General features: G+C 42.9%; 1 protein-coding gene and 1 non-coding gene across 2 annotated transcripts in view; one reads left to right on the top strand and one right to left on the bottom strand.

The window, feature by feature from the left end:
* LOC126424798 (uncharacterized) overlaps positions 1-25895 on the top strand; it is a 106153-nt gene that overhangs the window by 54594 nt on the left and 25664 nt on the right. The window contains exon 5 of the mRNA XM_050087585.1: positions 22029-22174. Within this exon, the coding sequence (XP_049943542.1) occupies positions 22029-22174 (146 nt within the window). The remainder of the gene's footprint in view (positions 1-22028; positions 22175-25895) is intronic.
* On the bottom strand, positions 22754-22828 carry Trnap-cgg (transfer RNA proline (anticodon CGG)). Its single transcript has one exon. It is a non-coding gene; the product is annotated as a tRNA-Pro (tRNA).

Consider the following 25895-nt stretch of genomic DNA (forward strand, 5'->3'; position numbering starts at 1 on the left):
CTTCATTAATACAACCAAAATTCTATCTTACTTTACATTCCACTGGTAGTATTATGAAAAGGATAGATGGATACTCACTATATAAGGAGATACTGAGTCACAGACAGGCACGCAAAAAGACTGCTGTACATGTGAGCTCTTGGCTAAGAGGACTGCTTCTATCATAGAAACCAAACTCACATTCATGTAAGCACAACTTGCACACACATGACCACTCTCTCAGGTAACTGAGGCTGGACTGTTGAGCAACTGTACCTGCTAGGCAAAGCAATTTGAGTGGTGAATGTAAGGAAGAGTTTGGGGTTGGGAGGGTGTAGTGATGCTTGTGGGAATATACAGTGACATGTTGGGGACAGAGTAGGGCTGCTAGGCATAGTGGGGAGGTTTTAGGTGGGGGGGAGTGTAAAAGAGAGGTAGATGAGGGGAAAGAAAGAGACAGACTAGTGTGTGTGTTGGAGGGATAGAAGGCTATGTAATGCTGGAGTGGGAGCAAGGAATGGGATAGGTGTGTGAATAACAGGGACTATGGTGGCGGAGAGAGGGGGGGGGGGGGGGGGGAGAAGAGTGGAAGATGGGTTACAGGAACGTAAGATATATTGCAGCCTGTGCCATCTGGATCCTTCCTAGCAACACCAGCTTTTCTGAGTTCTGTGGGTCGGAACTCTCCACGCAACATATCCCACATTCGCAACCCCCCCCCCCCCCCCCTTCCCTGTCCACAGCCTTCACTAGTCCCTGTCCTTCACTCAGCTATCCCCTTTCCTGCTCCCCCTCCAGCACTATATGGCCTTCTGTTCCTCCAAGACACCCACCAGTCCTTTTCTCCTCCTCTCCTGCTCCCCTTTTCCATTTTCCCCGTCCTCAAACCTTGCAACTGCACCTAACAGTCATATGCTGTCACCACCATGTCCTTGAATGCTTCTTCCTCAATCAGCACTATGTCGTCCCAGCCTCTACCCTGCTATCCCTCCCCCTTCCCACCCCAGCCTCCTGCTTACCCCCACTACCCACGCAAGGTTGCTTCATCGATCAAGTGCAGTTGTTTGCAGTTTGAGCTCAGTGGTCAGAAACAGTGGTTACATGTGTGTATATTGTGAATGTGTGTGTGTGTGTGTGTGTGTGTGTGTGTGTGTGTGTGTGTTTTCTACGTTACAAGGCGACCTTTTGGCCAAAATCCCACCCTTAAAGCAATCTTTCTGGGTGTCTGTCTGCAACTCAGCATCTCTTCTGTATGGTGAATAGCAATGTATCCTTTTCATAATATTGTCATTATTCCATCTTGGATTTTCTATTGTTTTATATTCCACTAACTTTTTACTCATCAATCTTCTGTGCAGTATACCAATTGCAGTTAACTCTTATGCAATGTACAAATTTTTTGCCATACAGATCAGATTTTGCACTCCATTTAAGATGTAAGAGTTTGTCCTTACAACAATGGAAACACTTTTGTTGTCATTGCAATTTACCTGTGGAAGTTCATGTTATTTTGTTGTCTGCCCATTTTTGAAGTGATCATGTAATTGACGCATACTTATTCACCTAGGGATATCTATTTTAACATTTGAACAATGGAAATTCCCAGTTGGAATATCAGAAATGTAGGAAAAGATGGATTACTGGACTATCAAAAAATAAGGAAGAGATAGATTACTACATTCTGGAATGATGACATGATAAGTTGCAGAGATGCACAATTAAAACACACACACACACACACACACACAAGCTTTCGGCCACAGACTTCGTCAGAAAAAGAAATACACACCATTCATTTACACAAATAAGCACACCTCAAGCACACATAGCCCCAACTGCAGCAGCTCGGACCGGAATGCAACTGTCACATGGAATGGAAGTAGCAATCTGGAGGGGCGGGAAGTGGAAGGGGCAGCAGTGTATGGGTTGGCGAGTGAGGGGGGTAGGGGCGCTGTTTGGCAGAATGCTCAGGGACTAGAATGCCAACAGGTGCAGCGACAGGAGGTTGTGGGGCAGGTAAGTGGGGAAAATGGAGTGAAAAAGCAGAGGAGTCGGCAAAGATGGGTGGGGACCAGAGACTGTCTCATAAGCATAAATCTCATTTGTGCAGTTCATGAAATCTGGTGGTGGCGGGGAGGATCCAGATAGCTCGGGTAGTGAAGCAACCATTGAAATTAACCATGTTATGTTCAGCAGCATGTTGTACCACAGGGTAGTCCACTTTGCTCCTGGCTACTGTTTTCTGGTGGCTGTTCTTCCTGGTAGACAGCTTGTAGGTAGTTATACTGACATGAAAACCTGTACAATGATTGCTTGCGGAACTGTTATATGACATGACTGTTTTCAGAGGTGGCCCAGCTTCTGATGGTGTAGGATAAACCTGTGACAGAACTGGAATAGAAAGTGCTGTGTGGATGAATTGGGCAGGTCTTGCGCCTGGGTCTTCCTCAGGGATATGATCCTTGTGGCAAAGGGTTGGGGTTGGGTTTGGGAATGGCATACGGGTGGACTAGGATGTTGTGGACATTGGGTGGGCTGTGGAACACCAGTTTAGAACGGGTGGCAAGTATCTTTTGTCACCACTTGATATCAGGTAATCAAAGTCCTGGTGAAGGATGTGGTTCTGTTTTTCCAGTCCAAAGTAATATTGTGTGACAAAGGGAGCACTCATTTGTGGATGGTTCTTGGAAGTGGTGGGAGAATTGAGGGAGATCTGTTTTTGGATTAGGTCTGCGGGACACTTCCTGTCTGTGAATTGTGAAGGCCTTGAGGAGACTCTCAGCAAACTGGGCAAGGGAGTTCTTATCACAACAGCCAGGCTGTATGGGTATGGAAGGGATAACAGCTATCAAAATGCAGTACTGTTGGTGGTTTGTGTGTTTGATATGGACAGAGGTGTGGATGGAGTCATTAGAAAGGAGGTGCTCAATGTCTAGGAAGGTGTCATGTGGGTTGAGGAGACCATGTGAAGTGAATGGGAGAGGTGGTTTTGAGGTAATGAAGGAATGAAAATAGTGTGTCTTGGACCTGAGTCCTGATCATGAAGATGTCATCAACTAACCTGGACTAGACTAGAGGTTTGGCATTTTGGTAGGCTAGGAATGTCTCTAGATGGCCCATAAATAGGTTGGCATAGGAGGGGCATGTGGATGCCCATGGCTGTGCTACAAATTTCAACAGCTATCTTTCTTTCACACCAAAAATCCATCCCGTGTGAGGGCTGTGGTAGGGAAGATGAATGGCTGATCTCAGTTTATTGGGAGAATTTTGGGAAAGTGTGGTTCATCTGTAATGGAGACCACATATACGATACTGGTATGACTGAGTGGTTAAGGTCCACACCAGGTCAGATTAAAGGAAGACAAAGAAGCAGGTCAGAGGCACACTGCTAGATTTGTTACAGGTAGGTTAGAACAACACACAAGTGTTACGGAAATGCCTTGGGAACTCAATGGGAATGCCAGGAGAAAGACGACATTCTGTTTGAGGAACACTATTGAGGAAATTTAGAGAACCATCATTTGAAGCTGACTGGCAAACAATTCTTCTATCTCCAACATTCATGTGCGTAAGGATCATGAGGATAAGATATGAGAAATTAGGGCTTATACACAGGCGTATAGGCAGTGGTTTTTCCTCACTCTACTTCCAACTGGAACAGAAAAGATAATGACTAGCAGTGGGGCAGGGCACTCTCCGTCACACACTGTAATGTAGTTTGCGGAGTATCTATATTGATGTACATGTAGATACATCCTGGCCATGTGGGGATGGCACATCTGCAGTGACAAGAATTCCCTTGCCCAGGATGCTGAGGGTTTCACCAAGGCTTTCACAGACTGTCACAGTCCCTTAGACCTAGTCCACAAACAGATCTCCTGTGCCATTTCCCTCACAACTCCAGTCCTCCTCCCATCCCCAAGAACCAGCCACAAGGGAGTGCCTCCTGCATCATCTAGTATCATCCAGGACTGGAACAAATGAACCACATACTTTGTCAGGATTTTGATTATCTATCATCATTTCCTGATATGAGGGACATCTTACCCAAGATCCTTCCCACCTCTCCAACAGTGGTGTTCCATAGCCTATCGAACTTCCATTACATCCTAGTCTTTTCCTGTGCCGTTTCCAATCCCGATGCCTTGCCATGGGGATGATGTCCCTTTGGAGGACCCAGGTGCAAGACCTGCCAAATCCACCCACCCAACACTTCCTATTCCAGTCCTGTCATAGGCTTATCTTACCACGTTGAAGCGTCACATATTAAAGCAGCCATGTCATATACCAGCTTTGTTTGGTATGAATGACTACCAATGAGCTGTCCACCAGGATGAAGGGCCACCGCCAAACTGGCCAAATGGAAAGTAGACCACCCTATGGGACAATATGCAGCTGAACATAACATGGTTGATTTCCATGACTGTTTGATTACCCGAGCCATCTGGATCCTCCCCTCCACCACCAGCTTTTATGATGGGAGTTATCCGTACAAGACATTCTCCACTCCTGTAATTATCTCTACCTCAATCTGCGGTAACATAATGTCCCCACACCTTCCACCCAACAGTTTCCACCCACTCTGTTCTGTCACCTCCTCCCCATTCTCGTCGTCAACCCACAACTTCTCTTCTTCAACCCTTTTTGTATGATGCCCTCTACCAACGCACCCACCCGTATTTCCTCGCTCCTCTGCTTTCTTGCTTTTCCCTACCTCCCTGCCCCAGAACCTCTTGATGCTGCACCTGTTGGAATTCTAGTCCCTGCACATACTGCAGGACAGTGTCCCCCCCCCCCCCCCCCCCACCCCTGCCCCCCACCTGTACACTGCTCTCTCTCCCACTTCTCTGCCCCTCCAGATTGCTGCTTCCATTCATTTCTGGTCTGAGCTGCTGGAGTTTGTGGTCATGTGTGTGTGAGATGTGCTTGTGTGTATGAATTATTGGTGTGTGTTTCTTTTTCTGATGAAGGCTGTGGCCAAAAGCTTATGTGTGTTAGTGAATCGCCAGTTGTTGAGAAGTCAATTCTGGTGCATTGTTAGTCACTCTCTTCCTTTGTTATTGTACTTTAGTGCAATCCACTTACATGTATTGGTAGGCTCAATATAATTTGAGTTTCTGTTTATGCCTACTCCATCTTCCTTTCTTTTTTCCCCCTTTGTTTTCACATTACTTTTAACACTTGAAAGTCAAATGTTTTTCTATTTTCCATTTTCCGTCACTGTTTCCACAAATCCATAAACTTTTTTGTCGTTTAAGAGTTTTAGTAATGAGGAAAGATTATAAAAGGCTCTGCGGTTGTGTATCAGGTAATGTGTTGCATATATTTATTCAGACTCGGTATATTGATTAGGGGGAACATGGCAACTGTCATGTAATGAAATTTCTTTGTCATAATTTTCAGCCTCAGGCCATGGAAATAGGTTTGTTGATGGCTTTGTCTTCTTAGCCTGTCCCTGCTTGAAAAGAAAGGAAAATGGGAGTGGTAAAAGACTGGGAAAGTAATTACAAATAGAGCTGACTTTTGTACCCAACTATATGTTATCATTAGTTGACAGTGTGCAGACCATAATACACTCCTGTGCAAAACTTATGAATGAATTAGATAAAGTAATGTAACATATTAACCACTCAGTGGAAGTGAATGGAACTGTTGGAGCATGTCGCCAGACAGTTCTCAATCGAACAGAGAACGCTGCACTTTACATGGTGTTAGGTCACCGTGCTGTGGCGCCAAATGAGGCTGGCTCCACAATGCAAGACAGCTGAAGGAATTGGAAAAGACTGCGCGTGTCACTTAGAGAGTGGCTCAGAAATAAAATTTGGATGACTTCACACAGAGGGGACAATGATTGGGAAACTGGGAGGAGGATGGCATGTAACAAGCGTAGCCCAGGAGTTTGGTATTGCTCGAAGGATTGTATAGCATGCACAGGAAGCATTTTGAACCACAGGCACTGCTGCATGAAGGAGAGGAGGTTGCCGACTACAGTCGACTACAGCAGCAGATGACCGCTACATTGAGCAGTGGATAAGAAGGAAACCACATTTAACAGGACTGCAAGGCACGCAGTCACACACCCCACAGTGGGATGGTGATGGTGTGTGTTGTGTCTTTGCCCAGCAACTAGTAAGTGGTGTTCCGTTGATACTGACATGTCAGCAGCACCATTTGCAATGGTGCTGTGAGTATAGAGACTGGACCAGTGAGGAGTGAAGTCGCGCGCTTTTCTCAGATGAGAGCATATTCAGTCCGAATAGTGATTCGAGACATACCCTCAGATTGTGAGAGGTAGGAACACGTAATGCACCCAGGAACATTGTCAAACTTTATTATTTTAGTGATCTTGGTGTTACAGTGTGTGGGGCATAATGTTGCATGGGTGCACGGACCACCAAATCTGTGAACATGGTGTACTTACTGGTTGACATTATTGAGAGACATTATTGTTCTCCACGTGCGTCTTTTCAGGGGTGCATTCGGCCCCAGATTCATTTTTATGGATGACAATGTGCGACTGCATCAAACAACGGAGCTATTGGAATGATGAGAGGATATGTGGCGAACAGACTGGCCTGCCCATGCCATCCGACGTAAATCCTGTCGAGAACATTAGGGATGTGGTGGGGAGATGTATTCCAGCATGTCCGTATACACTGACGGCCATTTGGCAGTTGTCAACTGCACTGGTGGAGGAATGGAACTCCCTCCCACAAGAACTCCTTACCAGCATGGTAGTAAGTTGCAGAGCATGATGATTGCACACCCTATTAAGAATCTTGTCCTGCCTCTTGTAATTTTCAGAGTACCGTCATAAGTCATGGTGACATTGGCGTAATTATTGTCTTCAAATAAAAGTGTCATTTCTGTTCATCTTATTACATATTTCTTTCAGTTACTGTCTGTACTATACTGTATCAGTTCTTTCTATGTATGGTCCAAGTTTCATCAAGCTGCTACTCGGCAGACACACATCGTGTGAAGGTTACCTTCGTCTGTAAGTTTTGCACACCAGTGGACATGACAGGTGCCTGCTTCGGGGGAATGGAATGATTTATAGTTACTTCAGTTGTAGAATCCCTTAGAGAGCTCGATCTGTTCAATCGAGGTCTACTCCCCGCTAAAACAATTCTGGTCCGTGTAAATATCTATATCTGTCAGTGTATTGAGACAATTTGTTGTCTATTAATTGTAGTTACCAGTATGTGCAAGATTGTTTCTTGTGAATATCAATCTGATGAGGTGATATTAAGGACTGATCCTCTTTAATTTTCTTCAGACAAATAGAATTTGAAGCTCAGTGACCTTTCATGTTTTCTAAAACACTGTGACACATTTCTCACAAATACTAAAAAATCCATTGGAGATTAGGAGATTTCTGAGTATTGTTATGCACAAAACATTTCAAGCTCATTAACACAGCTGTCGGTAGCTGAGTACATAGTGTAAGTGTCTCGTAATTGTAAAAGTACCAGTTTCAATCTTGCTAGTAGCAACTTTTTTTTTTTTACTTTTACTAAAATTCTATATTTCTCATCAAATGGAAATTTTAATTATTTTTGTATAAAATCTTTTTCATTTTAATTGCTAATTTTGTAAAGACATCAGTATTTACTATGAACAAAAATTGGGTACAAAAATAAAAAAAATAAAATATCTTATTTACAGAGTTTTAACAGTGTTTTGTTTTCGTTCTGAATTTGGCAATTTGCGGACCGTGTAGAACTTCGAGCTTCTCGGCTTTCTTTTCCTCTCTTTCCATCACCTCTTCATTCTTTCACTTTTTTCTTTCTCTCCTCTTCAGTGTAATTTGTGGACCTCTTATTTAGTGGTTTCTCTTCAAATGATTTTGTGCTGTTGACTGTGCTTCTCAGCTATTCTCTGTTTTGGCTCTGCTGTAGTGTAACAGCAGTTTCTCGTGCATCTCTTTTGACCTCTTCTACCCACTTAGAAGTGGACTTTAACAATGTGATGTAATCAGAGACCTTTGTGCTCAGTCAGTTTTTGTCCATTCTTCGTAGGTAAAATTTTGACTGTTGTTTCTGCACTGTGTCTGTGATTTTTTCACTGTACTCATAAGAGCTCCTCGACTCCCTTTGCTAGTCTTCTGGGATCCTACATCTCCCTGAAAATTTTTCTTTCTTGCTTTTCCGTTTCTTCCAACTATCCCTTTTTAATTAAAATAAGATACTCCATAGCGTCCTGGTTTTGTAATAACACACACACACACACACACACACACACACACACACACACACAACAGACACAAGCAGACATATGTAAAGGCAAAGAGTTCGGGTAGAGATGTCAGTCGAGGCGGAAGTACAGAGGCAAAGATGTTGTTGAAAGACGGGTGAGGTATGAGTGGCGGCAAATTGAAATTAGAAATTAGCGGAGATTGAGGCCTGGCGGATAACGAGAAGAGAGGATATACTGAAGGGCAAGTTCCCATCGCCGGAGTTCTGATAGGTTGGTGTCAGTGGGAAGTATCCAGATAACCCGGACAGTGTAATACTGTGCCAAGACGTGCTGGCCGTGCACCAAGGCATGTTTAGCCACAGGGTGATCCTCATTACCAACAAACACTGTCTGCCTGTGTCCGTTGATGTGAATGGACAGTTTGTTGTTGGTTATTCCCACATAGAAAGCTTCGCAGTGTAGGCAGGTCAGTTGGTAAATCACATGGGTGCTGTCACACGTGCCTCTGCCTTTGATCGTGTACACCTTCCAGGTTACAGGACTGGAGTAGGTGGTGGTGGGAGGGTGCTTGGGACAGGTTTTACACCGGGGGTGGTTACAAGCATAGGAGCCAAAGGGTAGGGAAGGTTGTTTGGGGATTTCATAGGGATGGACCAAGAGGTTACGAGGGTTAGGTGGACGGTGGAAAGACACTCTTGGTGGAGTGGGGAGGATTTCGTGAAGGATGGATCTCATTTCAGGGCAGGATTTGAGGATGTCATATCCCTGCTGGAGAGCCACATTCAGAGTCTGATCCAGTCCCAGAAAGTATCCTGTCACAAGGGGGCACTTTTGGGATTCTTCTGTGGGAGGTTGTGGGTTTGAGGAGATGAGGAAGTGGCTCTGGTTATTTGCTTCTGTACCAGGTCAGGAGGGTAGTTGCAGGATGCGAAAGCTGTTTTCAGGTTGTTGGTGTAATGGTTCAGGGATTCAGGACTGGAGCTGATTCGTTTGCCACGAAGACCTAGGCTGTAGGGAAGGGACTGTTTGATATGAAATGGGTGGCAGCTGTCATAATGGAGGTACTGTTGCTTGTTGGGGGGTTTGATGTGGACAGATGTGTGAAGCTGGCCATTTGACATATGGGAGGCCAACGTCGAGGAAAGTGGCATAGGATTTGGAGTAGGACCAGGGGAATCTGATGGAGCCAAAGGAGTTGAGGTTGGAGAGGAAATTCTGGAGTTCTTCTTCACTGTGAGTCCAGATCATGAAGATGTCGTCAATACATCTGTACCAAACTTTGGGTTGGCAGGCCTGGGTAACCAAGAAGGCTTCCTCTAAGGGACCCATAAATAAGTTGACGTACGAGGGGGGCCATCGTGGTACCCATGGCTGTTCCCTTTAATTGTTGGTATGTTTGGCCTTCGAAAGTGAAGAAGTTGTGAGTTAGGATGAATCTGGCTGAGGTAATGAGGAAAGAGGTTTTAGGTAGGGTGGCAGGTGATCGGCGTGAAAGGAAGTGCTCCATCGCAGCGAGGCCCTGGACATGCGGGATAATTGTGTATACGGGATAATTGTGTATAAGGAAGTGGCATCAATGGTTACAAGGATGGTTTCCGGGGGTAACAGATTGGGTAAGGATTCCAGGTGTTCGAGAAAGTGGATGGTGTCTTTGATGAAGGATGGGAGACTGCATGTAACGGGTTGAAGGTGTTGATCTACGTAGGCAGAGATACGTTCTGCGGGACCTTGGTAACCAGCTACAATGGGGCGGCCGGGATGATTGGGTTTGTGAATTTTAGGAAGTAGGTAGAAGGTAGGGGTACGGGGTGTTGGTGGGGTCAGGAGGTTGATGGAGTCAGGTGAAAGGTTTTGTAGGGGGCCTAAGGTTCTGAGGATTCCTTGCAGCTCCACCTGGACATAAGGAATGGGATTACCTTGGCAAACTTTGTATGTAGTCTTGCCTGAAAGTTGACGCAGTCCCTCAGCGACATACTCCCAACGATCAAGTACCACGGTCGTGGAACCCTTATCCGTCGGAAGAATGACGATGGATTGGTCAGCCTTCAGATCACCGATAGCCTGGGCTTCAGCTGTGGTGATGTTGGGAATAGGATTAAGGTTTTTCAAGAAGGATTGAGAGGCAAGGCTGGAAGTATCCCCCCAAACCCAGAACCTCCCACAGAAGAATCCCAAAAGTGCTCCACTTCTGACAGGATACTTTCCGGGACTGGATCAGACTCTGAATGTGGCTCTGCAGCAGGGATACGACTTCCTCAAATCCTGCCGTGAAATGAGATCCATCCTTCACGAAATCCTCCCCACTCCACCAAGAGTGTCTTGGTGCACGGCCAGCACATCTTGGCACAGTCTTACACCGTTCGGGTTATCTGAATACTTCCCACTGACACCAACCTATCAGAACTCCGGAGATGGGAACTTGCCCTTCAATATATCCTCTTTTCCCGTTACCCACCAGGCCTCAACCTCCGCTAATTTCAAGTTGCCGCCGCTCATACCTCATCTGTCATTCAATAGCATCTTTGCCTCTGTATTTCCGCCTCGACTGACATCTCTACCCAAACTCTTTGCCTTTACATGTCTGCTTGTGTCTGTTATGTGCGGATGGATATGTGTGTGTGTGCACGAGTGTATACCTGTCCCTTTTTCCCCCCAAGGTAAGTCTTTCCGCTCCCGGGATTGGAATGACTCCTTACCCTCTCCCTTAAAACCCACATCCTTTCGTCTTTCCCTCTCCTTCCCTCTTTCTTGATGAAGCAACCGTGGGTTGCGAAAGCTTGAAATTTGTGTGCGTGTTTGTGTTTGTTATTGTTTTTATCAACGTACCAACACTTTCGTTCGGTAAGTTATAGAATCTTTGTTTTTAGAGATATATATATATTAAAAAATTGTGTTTCAGTATTTGTTAATTAGCATTTCCTTTTGTTCATAAATATGACTTTAAGTAGAAAATGAAAACTGCCACTAATTTGACTCGAACCATTAGCTTTACAAGTATGAGACTTATATGCTACACATTCAGCTGTCGACAGCTGTGTTGACAAGACCGTAATGTTTTGTACTTAGCAGCTCTCGGAAATCTTTTATTTTTGAATACAACTTTTCCAAGTTTTTATAAGAATTTTCTTGTACTGCTGTAGGTAACTGATGTACAGGCACTGAGCTTCAAGTCTTGTAGGTATGAAGAAAATGGAAAGGGCAGAGCAGTGTGCGAGGTTCCTCTGGTGAGGTCTCTTGTTTGAACTGACTGTTTTTTCCATTCCATTTCTAAATAGCACTACCTGCCATCTCAGCTGGTGCATGTGTGATTATTGTCATTCTTAATATTATGGAGAAATATTTAAAACAACTTCGAGCTTCTTATCATAAACATGTAGTGGAATTGCCTGCTTATGTCCACCTTTGTAAAATGTATAATTGTGTATCCAGCAAAATTATTCTATCTTTAGCATGAGTTTTATTTTTATCTGTGATAAATATAAAGCGGATTCTCAAAATCAAACAATCGAAATTCCAGATAGGAATATAAACAATGTAGGAAAAGATAGATTGCTGCTTACCATAAAAAAGACACATTAAGTTGCAGACAGGATCAATTAAGACACTTACCCAAAGCTTTTGATCACAGCCTTCATCAGTAAAAGAGAAACACACACCCTTCACACACACAAGGAGGCATGCCTCAAGAACACATGAACACCAACTCCAGCAGCTTGGGCCAACTTAATGTGTCTTCTTTACAGTAAGTAGCAATCTGTCTTTTCCTACTTTTTCTTAAAGTGGATTCTCACTTCATAAATATTCCATGAAACTAACATTTATGTGTGTCATTTCCAATTACAACACTATCCCTGCAGGCAGCAACTGAGTGTCCTGTTCATGATTTTATCAGTTCTGATAGGTTTCAATTAGTGGTGAGTGGCTGCAAAATTTATTTTGTGTTTTCTTGTATGTGAATTTAATTTGTTCTGTTTTAACCTTTGTGTATATCATAGATGAAATGCTTTCGCATTGTTATGTTGGTTATCAGTTTTTTGTATCTAATTTAAGCTTATGAACTGATATAAAACTATGTTATGTATATGGGAAAACGTGTGGTAATTTGAGACCTGCAATTTGAGGATGAATAGTTGGGAGTGGTTTTGTTTGACCAAGGAGAGAAAAACTGATTTCTAACCTTAAATAATTAAAATAGACTGATATTTCGCAGTTGGCAAGTCTTCAGTGACATATGATTATATGTGGTACATTCCACATGTTGCGTGGAAGCAGGTGTGATCTAAGTTGGTTATGAAATTTAATTTGATAAATCACCAATTTAAATTACAGTTGCAGTTCACCAACTATAATGGATATTCTTAAATTAGACATTACCCGTAAATGCTAACGTCAACAATTTTTTGAGATTACAGTTTGAAAATGGCAGCATTTTCACATGATGTGCATCTTTTTCATTTGGTTTACGAATAAGAAGCACACTGTATAAATATACTATTGTATTTATATGTTCTGCACCTTGTTCTAGCTAAACACTCAATAATGGCTTAAAAAGCTGTTACTTGTTGTAAAATGCAGAAGTAGTCTAAATAAATACAGTACAAGTGGAAAAGTGCCACATTTGTATAATAAGTTTGTCCCTACGGTGTACAAAAGGAGAAAAATAGTTCTAGTGTATGTGAGAGTTTCAAACAGAGTTGTAATGTTTAAGTTTTAGAGAAGCAGTACCTTGTCTGTGTGTATTGTCAGTTTACTGATTATACAGTTGAATTTGCCAGGGCACCATGTCACAGGTCTATAGAGACAAAAGGTGGCCAAATTAAATTCCAGTTCTCAGAAGCAGTTAAACACATTTTTTGATTTAAGGGGAGTAGGAACACCCTATCCCAACAATATTAAATTTAGCGACTTGGCTTCCCTGTATTTCGGGAACCATAGTAGCCACTGACATGAAACTTTTACAGGACATTAAACTGTATGTTATGAGTCTACTGAACTACAATAATTGCATTTCAGCAACTGCTTTCAGAAATACAATTTTTTAATTACACAGTTAAAATTCTGTGTAAATTTTTGTACATTATCCTAAATAATTTTAATTGTACATAACATTATGTTCTTGTTTTAGTTCAGTCGACTCAGGATATGTGTGTTATTACTCGCTGAAAATTTGAATACTCTACTCGAAGTGTTTCTAAGATTTAGGGAAAAATGCAACAGAAAATGTAAATTTTTAGGAAAGGCTTCTAAAGTTTCAAGAGACTGTAACTCACTTAATATATCCTTAATTTTTTTTATATTTAGTCACTCAGAAGCACCTTGTACCATACTGTATATCATCCTCTTGATCTTTTTCCAAGTTCTTCTTTTTTTCTTCCTTCTGGACTCCTTAGTTTCCAACTGTGCTGCATACTCTGCTTTATCAATCAATCCTTGTCCATCTGTTCAAGTTCTCTGATGCAGTTTGCACCAGGTTTAATTTCCATATGCTGTAGCACTTTCACCCTACCAATGTTGCCACCATTAAAAGCAATAACAGCATCACTGACCCCCCCACCTCCTCCCCACTTTAGTGTCTTCATTCCAACAAAAACATTTTTTGGTAAGCGAGTCCATATAAGATTATTGAATGACTCATTGGGATTTTGAGTCTGACCATGCAGACACTTCTTCAGTAATTCAGGATTTGCTGCTGCTGTTGTTGTTGTGGTCTTCAGTCCTGAGACTGGTTTGATGCAGCTCTCCATGCTACTCTATCCTGCGCAAGCTTCATCATCTTCCAGTACCTACTGCAACCTACATCCTTCTGAATCTGCTTAGTGTATTCATCTCTTGGTCTCCCTCTACGATTTTTACCCTCCCTGCTGCCCTCCAATACTAAATTGGTGATCCCTTGTTGCCTCAGAACATGTCCTACCAACCGATACATTCTTCTTGTCAAGTTGTGCCACAAATTTCTCTTCTCCCCAATTCTATTCAATACCTCCTCATTAGTTATGTGATCTACCCATCTAATCTTCAGCATCCTTTTGTAGCACCACATTTCGAAAGCTTCTGTTCTCATTTTGTCTAAACTATTTATCTTCCACATTTCACTTCTGTACATGGCTACACTCCATACAAATACTTTCAGAAATGACTTCCTGACACTTCAATCTATACTCGATGTTAACAAATTTCTCTTAGAAACGCTTTCCTTGCCATTGCTGGTCTACATTTTATATCTCCTCAGTTATTTTGCTCCCCAAATAGCAAAACTCATTTACTCCTTTAAGAGTCTCATTTCATAATCTAATTCCCACAGCATCACCCGATTTAATTCGACTGCACTCCATTATCCTCATTTTGCTTTTGTTGATGTTCATCTTATATCGTGCTTTCAAGACACTGTCCATTCTGTTCAGCTTCTCTTCCAGGTCCTTTGCTGACTCTGACAGAATTACAATGTCATCGGCGAACCTCAAAGTTTTTATTTCTTCTCCATGGATTTTAATACCTACTCCGAATTACTCTTTTGTTTCCTCCACTGCTTGCTCTGTATACAGATTGAATAACATTGGGGAGAGGCTACAACCCTGTCTCCCAACCACTGCTTCCTTTTCATGTCCCTCGACTCGTATAACTGCCATCTGCTTTCTGTACAAATTGTAAATATCCTTTCGCTCCCTGTATTTGCCCCTGCCACCTTTAAAATTTGAAAGAGAGTATTCCAGTCAACATTGTCAAAAGCTTTCTCTCATTATACAAATGCTAGAAACGTAGGTTTGACTTTCCTTAATCTATCTTCTAAGATAAGTCTTAGGGTCAGTATTGCCTCACGTGTTCCAACATTTCTACAGAATCCAAACTGATCTTCCCCGAGGTCGGCTTCTAGCAGTTTTTCCATTTGTCTGTAAAGAATTTGTGTTGGTATTTTGCAGCTGTGACTTATTAAAATGATAGTTCGGTAATTTTCACATCTGTCAACACCTGCTTTCTTTGGGATTGGAATTATTATATTCTTCTTGAAGTCTGAGGGTATTTCACCTGTCTCATACATCTTGCTCACCAGGTGGTAGAGTTTTGTCATGGCTGGCTCTCCCAAGGCTGTCAGTAGTTCTAATGGTAGTTCTAATGGAATGTTGTCTACTCCCAGGACCTTGTTTCGACTTAGGTCTTTCAGTGATCTGTCAGACTCTTCGTGCAGTATCATATCTCCCATTTCATCTTCATTTACATCCTCTTCCATTTCCATAATATTGTCCTCAAGTACATTGTCCTTGTATAGACCCTCTATATACTCCTTCCACCTTTCGGCTTTCTCTTCTTTGCTTAGTACTGGGTTTCCATCTGAGCTCTTGATATTCATGCAAGTGGTTCTCTTTTCTCCAAAGGTCTCTTTAATTTTCCTGTAGGCAGTATCCATCTTAACCCTAGAGATATACACCTCTACATCTCTACATTTGTCCTCTAGCCCTGCTTAACCATCTTGCACTGCCTGTTGATCTCATTTCTGAGACGTTTGTATTCCTTTTTGCCTGCTTCATTTACTGCATTTTTATATTTCCTCCTTTCATCAATTAAATTCAGTGTCTCTTCTGTTACCCAAGAACTTCTATTAGCCCTCGTCTTTTTACCTACTTGATCCTCTACTGCCTTCACTATTTCATCCCTCAGAGCTACCCATTCTTCTTCTACTGTATTTCTTTCCCCCATTCTTGTCAATCATTCCCTAATGCTCTCCCTGAAACTCTGTACAACCTTTGGTTCTGTCAGTTTATCCCGGTCCCATCTGCTTAAATTCCCACCTTTTTGAAGTTTCTTTAGTTTTAATCTACAGTTCATAACCAATAGATTGTGGTCAGAGTCCACATCTGCCCCTGGAAATGTTTTACAATTTAAAACCTGGTTCCTAAATCTCTGTCTTACCATTATATAATCTATCTGAAACCTGTCAGTATCTCCAGGCTTCTTCCATGTATACAATCTTCGTTTATGATTCTTGAACCAAGTGTTAGGTATGATTAAGTTATGTTCTGTGCAAAATTCTACCAGGCGGCTTCCTCTTTCATTCCTTACCCCCATTCCATATTCACCTACTATGTTTCCTTCTCTTCCTTTTCCTACTGTCGAATTCCAGTCACCCGTGACTATTACATTTTCGTCTCCCTTCACTATCTGAATAATTTATCTCATCATACATTTATACAATTTCATCATCATCTGTAGAGCTAGTTGGCATATAAACTTGTACTACTGTGGTAGGCATGGGGTTCGTATCTATCTGAGCCACAATAATGCGTTCACTATGCTGTTTGTAGTAGCTTACCCACGTTGCTGCTTTTTTATTCACTATTGTACCTACTCCTGCATTACCCCTATTTGATTTTGTATTTATAACTGGCCCTCCACATATTTTACAACATATACATTCACCTAACACCCTTGTTAGGATGTGTAAATCTATCAGAATATAACCTAACCTACCATGTACATCACTTTCATTTTGAGAAAACTGTGTGTCACAACGTTTTATTTTAATCTTCGAAGCACTATTAGGTGTTTCTCTAAATACTGACGAGTTTGCCTGTATTTCATTGTTTGTAACTTCACACGCCACATGTTGAACACAATGTTTCCTTTTATTCAAAAATCTATTACTATGAAACCCACGTTTCTTAAAAACATTTTGTTTTGGAGTCATACTTTACTTTTTGAGCAGATTTACCAATCTGCTCGTCACTTTTCTTCGGAAAAATGTTAGCCCTTCAACATAAAACACGTGTTTGTAATATGAAATGATACGATACTGTTTTTGACATGTAATTTAACTTTTGTAACACAGATATCCACAGCCTTCTATATAAAAAAATTACTGATTTTATTAGATCTTGAAGCAATGCAAGTATAAATTTTACCATTTTCAACTGGTGTAGATTATATTTAAAAAAAGAAGATACTTCCCATCTGAATTTTTATATATATATATATATATATATATAAAAAATATATCTAAAAACAAAGATGATGTGACTTACCAAACGAAAGTGCTGGCAGGTCGATAGACACACAAACATACACACAAAATTCAAGCTTTCGCAACAAACGGTTGCTTCATCAGGGAAGAGGGAAGGAGAGGGAAAGACGAAAGGATGTGGATTTTAAGGGAGAGGGTAAGGAGTCACTCCAATCCCGGGAGCGGAAAGACTTACCTTAGGGGGAAAAAGGACAGGTATAAGCGTGCGCGCACACGCGCGCGCGTGCACACACACACACGCACACACGCACACGCACACACACACACACCCATCCGCACATACACAGACACAAGCAGATATTTGTAAAGGCAAAGAGTTTGGGCAGAGATGTCAGTCGAGGCGAAAGTACAGTGGCAAAGATGTTGTTGAAAGACAGGTGAGGTATGAGTGGCGGCAAATTGAAATTAGAAATTAGCGGAGATTGAGGCCTGGCGGATAACGAGGAGAGGATATACTGAAGGGCAAGTTCCCATCTCCGGAGTTCTGACAGGTTGGTGTTAGTGGGAAGTATCCAGATAACCCGGACGGTGTAACACTGTGCCAAGATGTGCTGGCCGTGCACCAAGGCATGTTTAGCCACAGGGTGATCCTCATTACCAACAAACACTGTCTGCCTGTGTCCATTCATGCAAATGGACAGTTTGTTGCTGGTCATTCTCACATAGAAAGCTTCACAGTGTAGGCAGGTCAGTTGGTAAATCACGTAGGTACTTTCACAAGTGGCTCTGCCTTTGATCGTGTACACCTTCCGGGTTACAGGACTGGAGTAGGTGGTGGTGGGAGGGTGCATGGGACAGGTTTTACACTGGGGGCGGTTACAAGGGTAGGAGCCAGAGGGTAGGGAAGGTGGTTTGGGGATTTCATAGGGATGAACTAAGAGGTTACGAAGGTTAGGTGGACGGTGGAAAGACACTCTTGGTGGAGTGGGGAGGATTTCATGAAGGATGGATCTCATTTCAGGGCAGGATTTGAGGAAGTCGTATCCCTGCTGGAGAGCCACATTCAGAGTCTGATCCAGTCCCGGAAAGTATCCTGTCACAAGTGGGGCACTTTTGGGGTTCTTCTGTGGGAGGTTGTGGGTTTGAGGAGATGAGGAAGTGACTCTGGTTATTTGCTTCTGTACCACTCGGGAGGGTAGTTGCGGGATGCGAAACCTGTTTTCAGGTGGTTGGTGTAATGGTTCAGGAATTCCGGACTGGAGCAGATTCGTTTGCCACGAAGACCTAGGCTGTAGGCAAGGGACCGTTTGATGTGGAATGGCTGGCAGCTGTCATAATGGAGGTACTGTTGCTTGTTGGTGGGTTTGATGTGGACGGACATGTGAAGCTGGCCATTGGACAGGTGTAGGTCAACGTCAAGGAAAGTGGCATGGGATTTGGAGTAGGACAAGGTGAATCTGATGGAACCAAAGAAGTTGAGGTTGGAGAGGAAATTCTGGAGTTCTTCTTCACTGTGAGTCCAGATCATGAAAATGTCATCAATAAATCTGTACCAAACGTTGGGTTGGCAGGCCTGGGTAACCAAGAAGGCTTCCTCTAAGCGACCCCTGAATAGGTTGGCATGCGAGGGGGCCTTCCTGGTACCCATGGCTGTTCCCTTTAATTGTTGGTATGTCTGGCCTACACCTGTACTCTCTGCTGGAAATATCACTTTGCCACGAAGAAAAATGATCCTGATCCTACTCCTAATGATCCAGCTCCCCAAGACACTATCCAAATTGAACCCTGCCTGGAACAGTTCCATCCTCCGTCACAGCGGGACCCACCTCCTCTTCCTCTTCCTCAAAATCACCCTCTCCAAACTTTCCAGGAATTTCTTACTTCCAGCCTTGCCTCTCAATCCTTCTTAAAAAACCTTAATCCTACTCCTAACATCACCACTGGTGAAGCCCAGGCTATCCGTGATCTGAAGGCTGATCGATTCATCGTCATTCTTCCGGCGGACAAGGGTTCCATGACCGTGGTACTTGATCATCGGGAGTATGTGGCTGAGGGACTGCGTCAGCTTTCAGACAACACTACTTACAAAGTTTGCCAAGGTAATCCCATTCCTGATGTCCAGGCGGAGCTTCAAGGAATCCTCAGAACCTTAGACCCCCTACAAAACCTTTCACCTGACTCCATCAACCTCCTGACCCCACCAACACCCCACACCCCTACCTTCTACCTACTTCCTAAAATTCACAAACCCAATCATCCCGGCCGTCCCATTGAAGCTGGTTACCAAGCCCCCACAGAACGTATCTCTGCCTACGTAGATCAACACCTTCAACCCATTACATGCAGTCTCCCATCCTTCATCAAAGACACCAACCACTTTCTCGAATGTCTGGAATCCTTATCCAGTCTGTTATCCCCGGAAACCATCCTTGTAACCATTGATGCCACTTTCTTATACACTAATATTCTGCACGTCCAGGGCCTCGCTGCAATGGAGCACTTCCTTTCACGCCGATCACCTGCCACCCTACCTAAAACCTCTTTCCTCATTACGTTAGCCAGCTTCATCTTGACCCACAACTTCTTCACTTTCGAAGGCCAGACGTACCAACAATTAAAGGGAACAGCCATGGGTACCTGGATGGCCCCCTCATACGCCAACCTATTCATGAGTCACTTAGAGGAAGCCTTCTTGGTTACCCAGGCCTGCCAACCCAAAGTTTGGTACAGATTTATTGATGACATTTTCATGATCTGGACTCACAGTGAAGAAGAACTCCAGAATTTCCTCTCCAACCTCAACTCCTTTGATTCCATCAGATTCACCTTGTCCTACTCCAAATCCCATGCCACTTTCCTCGATGTTGACCTCAGTGTGTCCAATGGCCAGCTTCACATGTCCGTCCACATCAAACCCACCAACAAGCAACAGTACCTCCATTATGACAGCTGCCAGCCATTCCATATCAAACGGTCCCTTGCCTACAGCCTAGGTCTTCGTGGCAAACGAATCTGCTCCAGTCCAGCATCCCTGAACCATTACACCAACAACCTGAAAACAGCTTTCGCATCCCGCAACTACTCTCCTGACCTGGTACAGAAGCAAATAACCAGAGCCACTTCCTCATCTCCTCAAACCCACAACCTCCCACAGAAGAATCCCAAAAGTGCCCCATTTGTGACAGGATACTTTCCCGGACTGGCCCAGACTCTGAATGTGGCTCTCCAGCAGGGATACGACTTCCTCAAATCCTGCCCTGAAATGAGATCCATCCTTCATGAAATCCTCCCCACTCCACCAAGAGTGTCTTTCCGCCGTCCACCTAACCTTCGTAACCTCTTAGTTCATCCCTATGAAATCCCCAAACCACCTTCCCTACCCTCTGGCTCCTACCCTTGTAACCGCCCCCAGTGTAAAACCTGTCCCATGCACCCTCCCACCACCACCTACTCCAGTCCTGTAACCCGGAAGGTGTACACGATCAAAGGCAGAGCCACGTGTGAAAGCACCCACGTGATTTACCAACTGACCTGCCTACACTGTGAAGCTTTCTATGTGGGAATGACCAGCAACAAACTGTCCATTCGCATGAATGGACACAGGCAGACAGTGTTTGTTGGTAATGAGGATCACCCTGTGGCTAAACATGCCTTGGTGCACGGCCAGCACATCTTGGCACAGTGTTACACCGTCCAGGTTATCTGGATACTTCCCACCAACACCAACCTGTCAGAACTCCGGAGCTGGGAACTTGCCCTTCAGAATATCCTCTCTTCTCGTTATCCGCCAGGCCTCAATCTCCACTAATTTCTAATTTCAATTTGCCGCCGCTCATACCTCATCTGTCTTTCAACAACATCTTTGCCTCTGTACTTTCGCCTCGACTGACATCTCTGCCCAAACTCTTTGCCTTTACAAATGTCTGCTTGTGTCTGTGTATGTGTGGATGGATATGTGTGTGTGTGCGCGAGTGTATACCTGTCCTTTTTCCCCCCTAAGATAAGTCTTTCCGCTCCCGGGATTGGAATGACTCCTTACCCTCTCCCTTAAAACCCACATCCTTTCGTCTTTCCCTCTCCTTCCCTCTTTTCTGATGAAGCAACCATTTGTTGCGAAAGCTTGAATTTTGTGTGTATATTTGTGTTTGTTTGTGTGTGTATCGACCTGCCAGCACTTTTGTTTGGTGAGTCACTAAGGATTAAGAGTAACAACTTGGATAATAATCGCAGTGACACTGTGCGTGCGTGCGTGCGTGCGTGCTTGCGTGTGTGTGTGTGTGTGTGTGTGTGTGTGTGTGTGTGTGTGTGTGTGTGTGTGTGTGTGTGTGTGTACTCTAGCTCAAAAAAGGATTTGACAAGAACTTTCCGTTACCTGTTTTTGCTTTTGTAATAACAGCAATGCTTTCCTTTCTATACCTTTCGGACGCTGACGAAAAAGACTGTTTTGACAGAATATGTGCTCAGTTCATTTATTGTTTTGACAGAATACATGTTCAATCCATTTATAGCATTAATCAACTAGGAACATAAAATAAAACATTTCTTTCTGAAGCAAAACTTTATGTATACAATTTTCATAGCCAAAGTGAGATTTGGGTCGTGCTAATAGTTTCAGATATTGTGTGAAAGTGTAACACAAAATAAGTGTTATTAACGTTTTCATTCATTGTATCAATTATGTTATGAAATATCACTAGTTTGTGTTTATCGAATGCAAGGTGTAGAGTGTCGCATTCATCTTTGTACCCCGTTTTTCTTTTCTTTTCTTTAACAGTGTCGCAGTGTCTGCTGCCGATCCTTCCGGCTCCGCCGAATCTTCAGGCTGCCACATATTCGTAAATTGTCTAATATTGCCTGTAGACAGAAATAATGTCATTAACACTCCTTCATCCTACAGATTTATGTTGCCGCAGCAGCGAAACGTCTAGCAGTGAGTGGTCAGAGAGAAATGCAGTAGGTCGTGTCGAATTTGAAATACGGTCACCTAATGAAGGGCCGAATCCTTTTGGCGATAGCAGTACTGCGAGTGATGCCAGTGTGAACGTAAGTTTTGTGATATTAAGAATTTAAGAACTGCCGGACACAACTTTGACTGACTGCTATCCTGCATCGAAATACCACTTCCCATAAGATCAGGGAAATTTGAGTGACGCGGGGCGCAGAACTGTGAGGGTGACCTCTTTGTGTGTGTCCCCTGTCCACTGTGTACTCTTGTGCCAGTGTGGTGATGCATCCCTCCCTGCCCTCCCTGCTTTCTCCTTCTGCCCCTCCTTTGTTGTGACTCCACCCTTGCACATTTTTCCTTTCTTGCTCACCATTTACTATTACTCAGATGGTTCTCATTTTATCTGTCTGCAGTATGTTAAGTTGCAGTACCCCTACAACCCCTTTTTTTTTTTAAAAAAAAAAAATTATTTGCAAGACTGTTTCATTTCTTGCAGATATTATTGAACACCAGAAGAGATCTTAAAGCTGTATTGCAACCTAGCATCGTGCAGGTGCTTAAAATGGGAGTAATGTTATCAAATATATATGCAAATATTTTAGTAAATTCCAGAATGAGATTTTCACTCTGCAGCGGAGTGTGCGCTGATATGAAACTTCCTGGCAGATTAAAACTGTGTGCCCGACCGAGACTCGAACTCGGGACCTTTGCCTTCCGCGGGCAAGTGCTCTACCAACTGAGCTACCGAAGCACGACTCACGCCCAGTACTCACAGCTTTACTTCTGCCAGTATCTCGTCTCCTACCTTCCAAACTTTACAGAAGCTCTCCTGCGCAGGAGAGCTTCTGTAAAGTCGTGCTTCGGTAGCTCAGTTGGTAGAGCACTTGCCCGCGGAAGGCGAAGGTCCCGAGTTCGAGTCTCGGTCGGGCACACAGTTTCAATCTGCCAGGAAGTTTCATTTTAGTAAATTAATTATTATCCATCTCTTCCGTAATTGTTGTCAATTTTACACTTGTGAACACATTTACTTTTGTTTGAGAATGCTGCAACTGGATTAATGATGTAGTTACAGTTGCTGAAGTGGTGGAACAAAAGTTATTGTTGTTATTTCCTCTCATAAATTTGTCTCTGTGTCAACCTTCTCTCTTCCACCATATTCTTCCCCTCTAATCACTCTGTCAGACTCTCCTTTCCCTCAGAAAACACACACACACACACACACACACACACACACACACACACACACACACACACACACACACGCACGCTTAAGATGATTGGAATAATGTTAATGAAATAATTTCAATTAAAACTTGCATGTAATTTGCAGTGCTTGTTTTGTGGGGTGGTTAGAAATAGCCCCACAATCCTTGCTTTGGTTTCTCAGTTTATGGAAAGCTATTGAAACCTTTTTCATTGGTCTCAGTAAATTTATATTTGGCTTACTAGGTGAGTTATGTGTGTAAACGAGAGTGCGTCACTGTGGTCAGATACATTTTTTCGATTCATGCATGTTTGTCACCAAAATGTTTGACTGTATGTTGTTTACACCTGCTTGTTGAAACAGTGTTACTATTTTGAAGGATTTTAGCTGGGAATGAATTCCCTCGTTGAGGCGTGAAATTTACTTATCAAACTTCTCTTTTGAAGAAGTAGTAGTGTATGTTGAGGAAGGACGTACATGGTGTTTGTTTCCATTTGACTCTACTGTTAGAATGCAGGACTGAGGCATAGCTTTAATGAGTTGCTTGAGAAATTGATTACATTTTCTGATCTGTTGTAGAGAGTCTAAGAATACCCTTCCTTGCCAACACAGTTCCTTGACAGTTGTGTGTGACAATACTGTGTACTTTCTGTACTTTTTTATCATTTATTGCTAAGTAAAAATAAGTATCACTTTCTCTGGTCCCTTCCTGTGTTTTAAGTCTTTTAATCTATGGCCTTACTCTCTTATTAGGCAAGGTGCAATTCCTGTGGGCCCCCCCTTTTTTTTTTAAACTGCTTCCTGTTACTTATTTTTGATTGAGAAATGCCAACGTTATGACGGAACTGCAAAAAGTATTTTTAGGTCAGTTCGCCTTATTACTCAGTATAGTTTTGTTCAGTCAGTCATTTGCTTGCTGTGGCCTCACAATTGTGTGCCAATTATGCCTGTTAGGCCTTTCGATTCGCCGGAGCTTTCCAAAATGCTCGATGAGTCCCAACAACTCTGCAGCTCCTGCAATCAGTGTTTCAGTGCAGGCGAGGTGTACTGTTGATCGAATCCCCCGAGTGCATCGTGACCATCAGTGTTGTCACATTCTGTGATACTCTACACGTGTGAAAAGTGTGATTGCTAAATGCTGAAAAAGCAAGCATCTAGCCAAATTACTGTTAAACTTTATTCTTTACATAACTGTTGCCTGAGTGTTACAGTATAGCCTGACAATCAACAGAAATGGGGCTGTGCTGATGCTACACAAATGTACAGTGCTGGATTATCTAGGAGTCATCGGTACTGCAATAGTTAATACAGTATCCACACACTGCTTCCCTCTGCCCTCTCAGCACCGCTAAAGTTGGATTTGCCAGCTCTCTGCTGCTCTCAACAGCTGTGTTTTGTCTCGTCTTCTAGTCTACCACCACCCTAAATATTTTATGTCATTATTAACTAAATGCCAAAGTATAAATAGCTTATAATTGGATAGGTAAGAAATCTGCTCACAAAGCTGCAGTAGGAGGAAACACACATAAAAAGTTAATGAAATATGCAAGCTTTTGGAGCCAGTGACGCCTTCTTCTGGCAGAAGGGTTAAAGGGGAAGAGAGAAGTATGAACAAAAAGAACTGGAAAGGTTTAAGAAAATGGGAGAATTGTGGAAAAGTCTCCCCCGGTCAGGGGAGACTTAATGCATAGGATGGAAAAAATAGTTTTTCCATCTCATTTCATCTGGTAAGTTTTCCCTGATCCAGGGCTCTGGGTGACTTTTCCATAATTCTTCCAATTTTCTAAATCTTGCCAGGCATTTTCCATTGTCCCTCGTCCCTTCCCTTCAATCCTTCTGCCAGGACGAGGAGCCATGGGCTCTGAAAGCTTGCACATTTCATTAACTTTTTATGAGTGTTTTCTTCTGCTGCAACTTGGTGAGTAGATTTTTTATCTATCTAATTAAATTAATTTTCAGAAACTGATTATTCTTGTTAAAGTAAAAATAGCATAACATAAAGTGTATATAATGTCAGTATCGGCTGATTAGCACTCTACGACATTAGGGAGTGCACGAAAATTATATAATGTGTTACATAAAATGTTGCACTTGCAGGTAGGAGGTGTGAAGGAGCAATATCACAGTAGAGAACCCCTGTTCTGCGTTCAGACAGTTAGAGCTGTCTCCCTCACCATCACTGGTATTATCCACCAAGATCATTGACAGGCGAATGTAGCAAAGTTGTGATTTTTTTTTTTTTTTTTCTGACTTCACGTTTACATGCCATCTAAGCCTACATATCAGATAAAATCTTTCACAGCTCTTTTTGCAGTTTGTTCCACTAGATTGTTTAAAGTGCTCTGGTTATTGTCTCGTATTAAGTCAAAAATTTTCCATTCTCTATATCTGCTTCCCCTGACAAGCTTTTCCTGCATACTCTTTGCACTCAAATATGATACAATCTCACGTACCATCTGGTGTGCCAAATTTGGGGCACTGTCTGTGCCTCCTCCCGATCCGACACAAATTATGTGAAATAAAGCTACGAGCTGTGAGAAAGTGACTTGTTCCTTCACTCTCTGTTTTAATCTTTCCCGAACACTCTAATTCTGCTCTAATTTTCTGAGATCTCC

Source organism: Schistocerca serialis, chromosome 10 (assembly GCF_023864345.2).
Source record: "Schistocerca serialis cubense isolate TAMUIC-IGC-003099 chromosome 10, iqSchSeri2.2, whole genome shotgun sequence".
NCBI lineage: Eukaryota > Metazoa > Arthropoda > Insecta > Orthoptera > Acrididae > Schistocerca > Schistocerca serialis.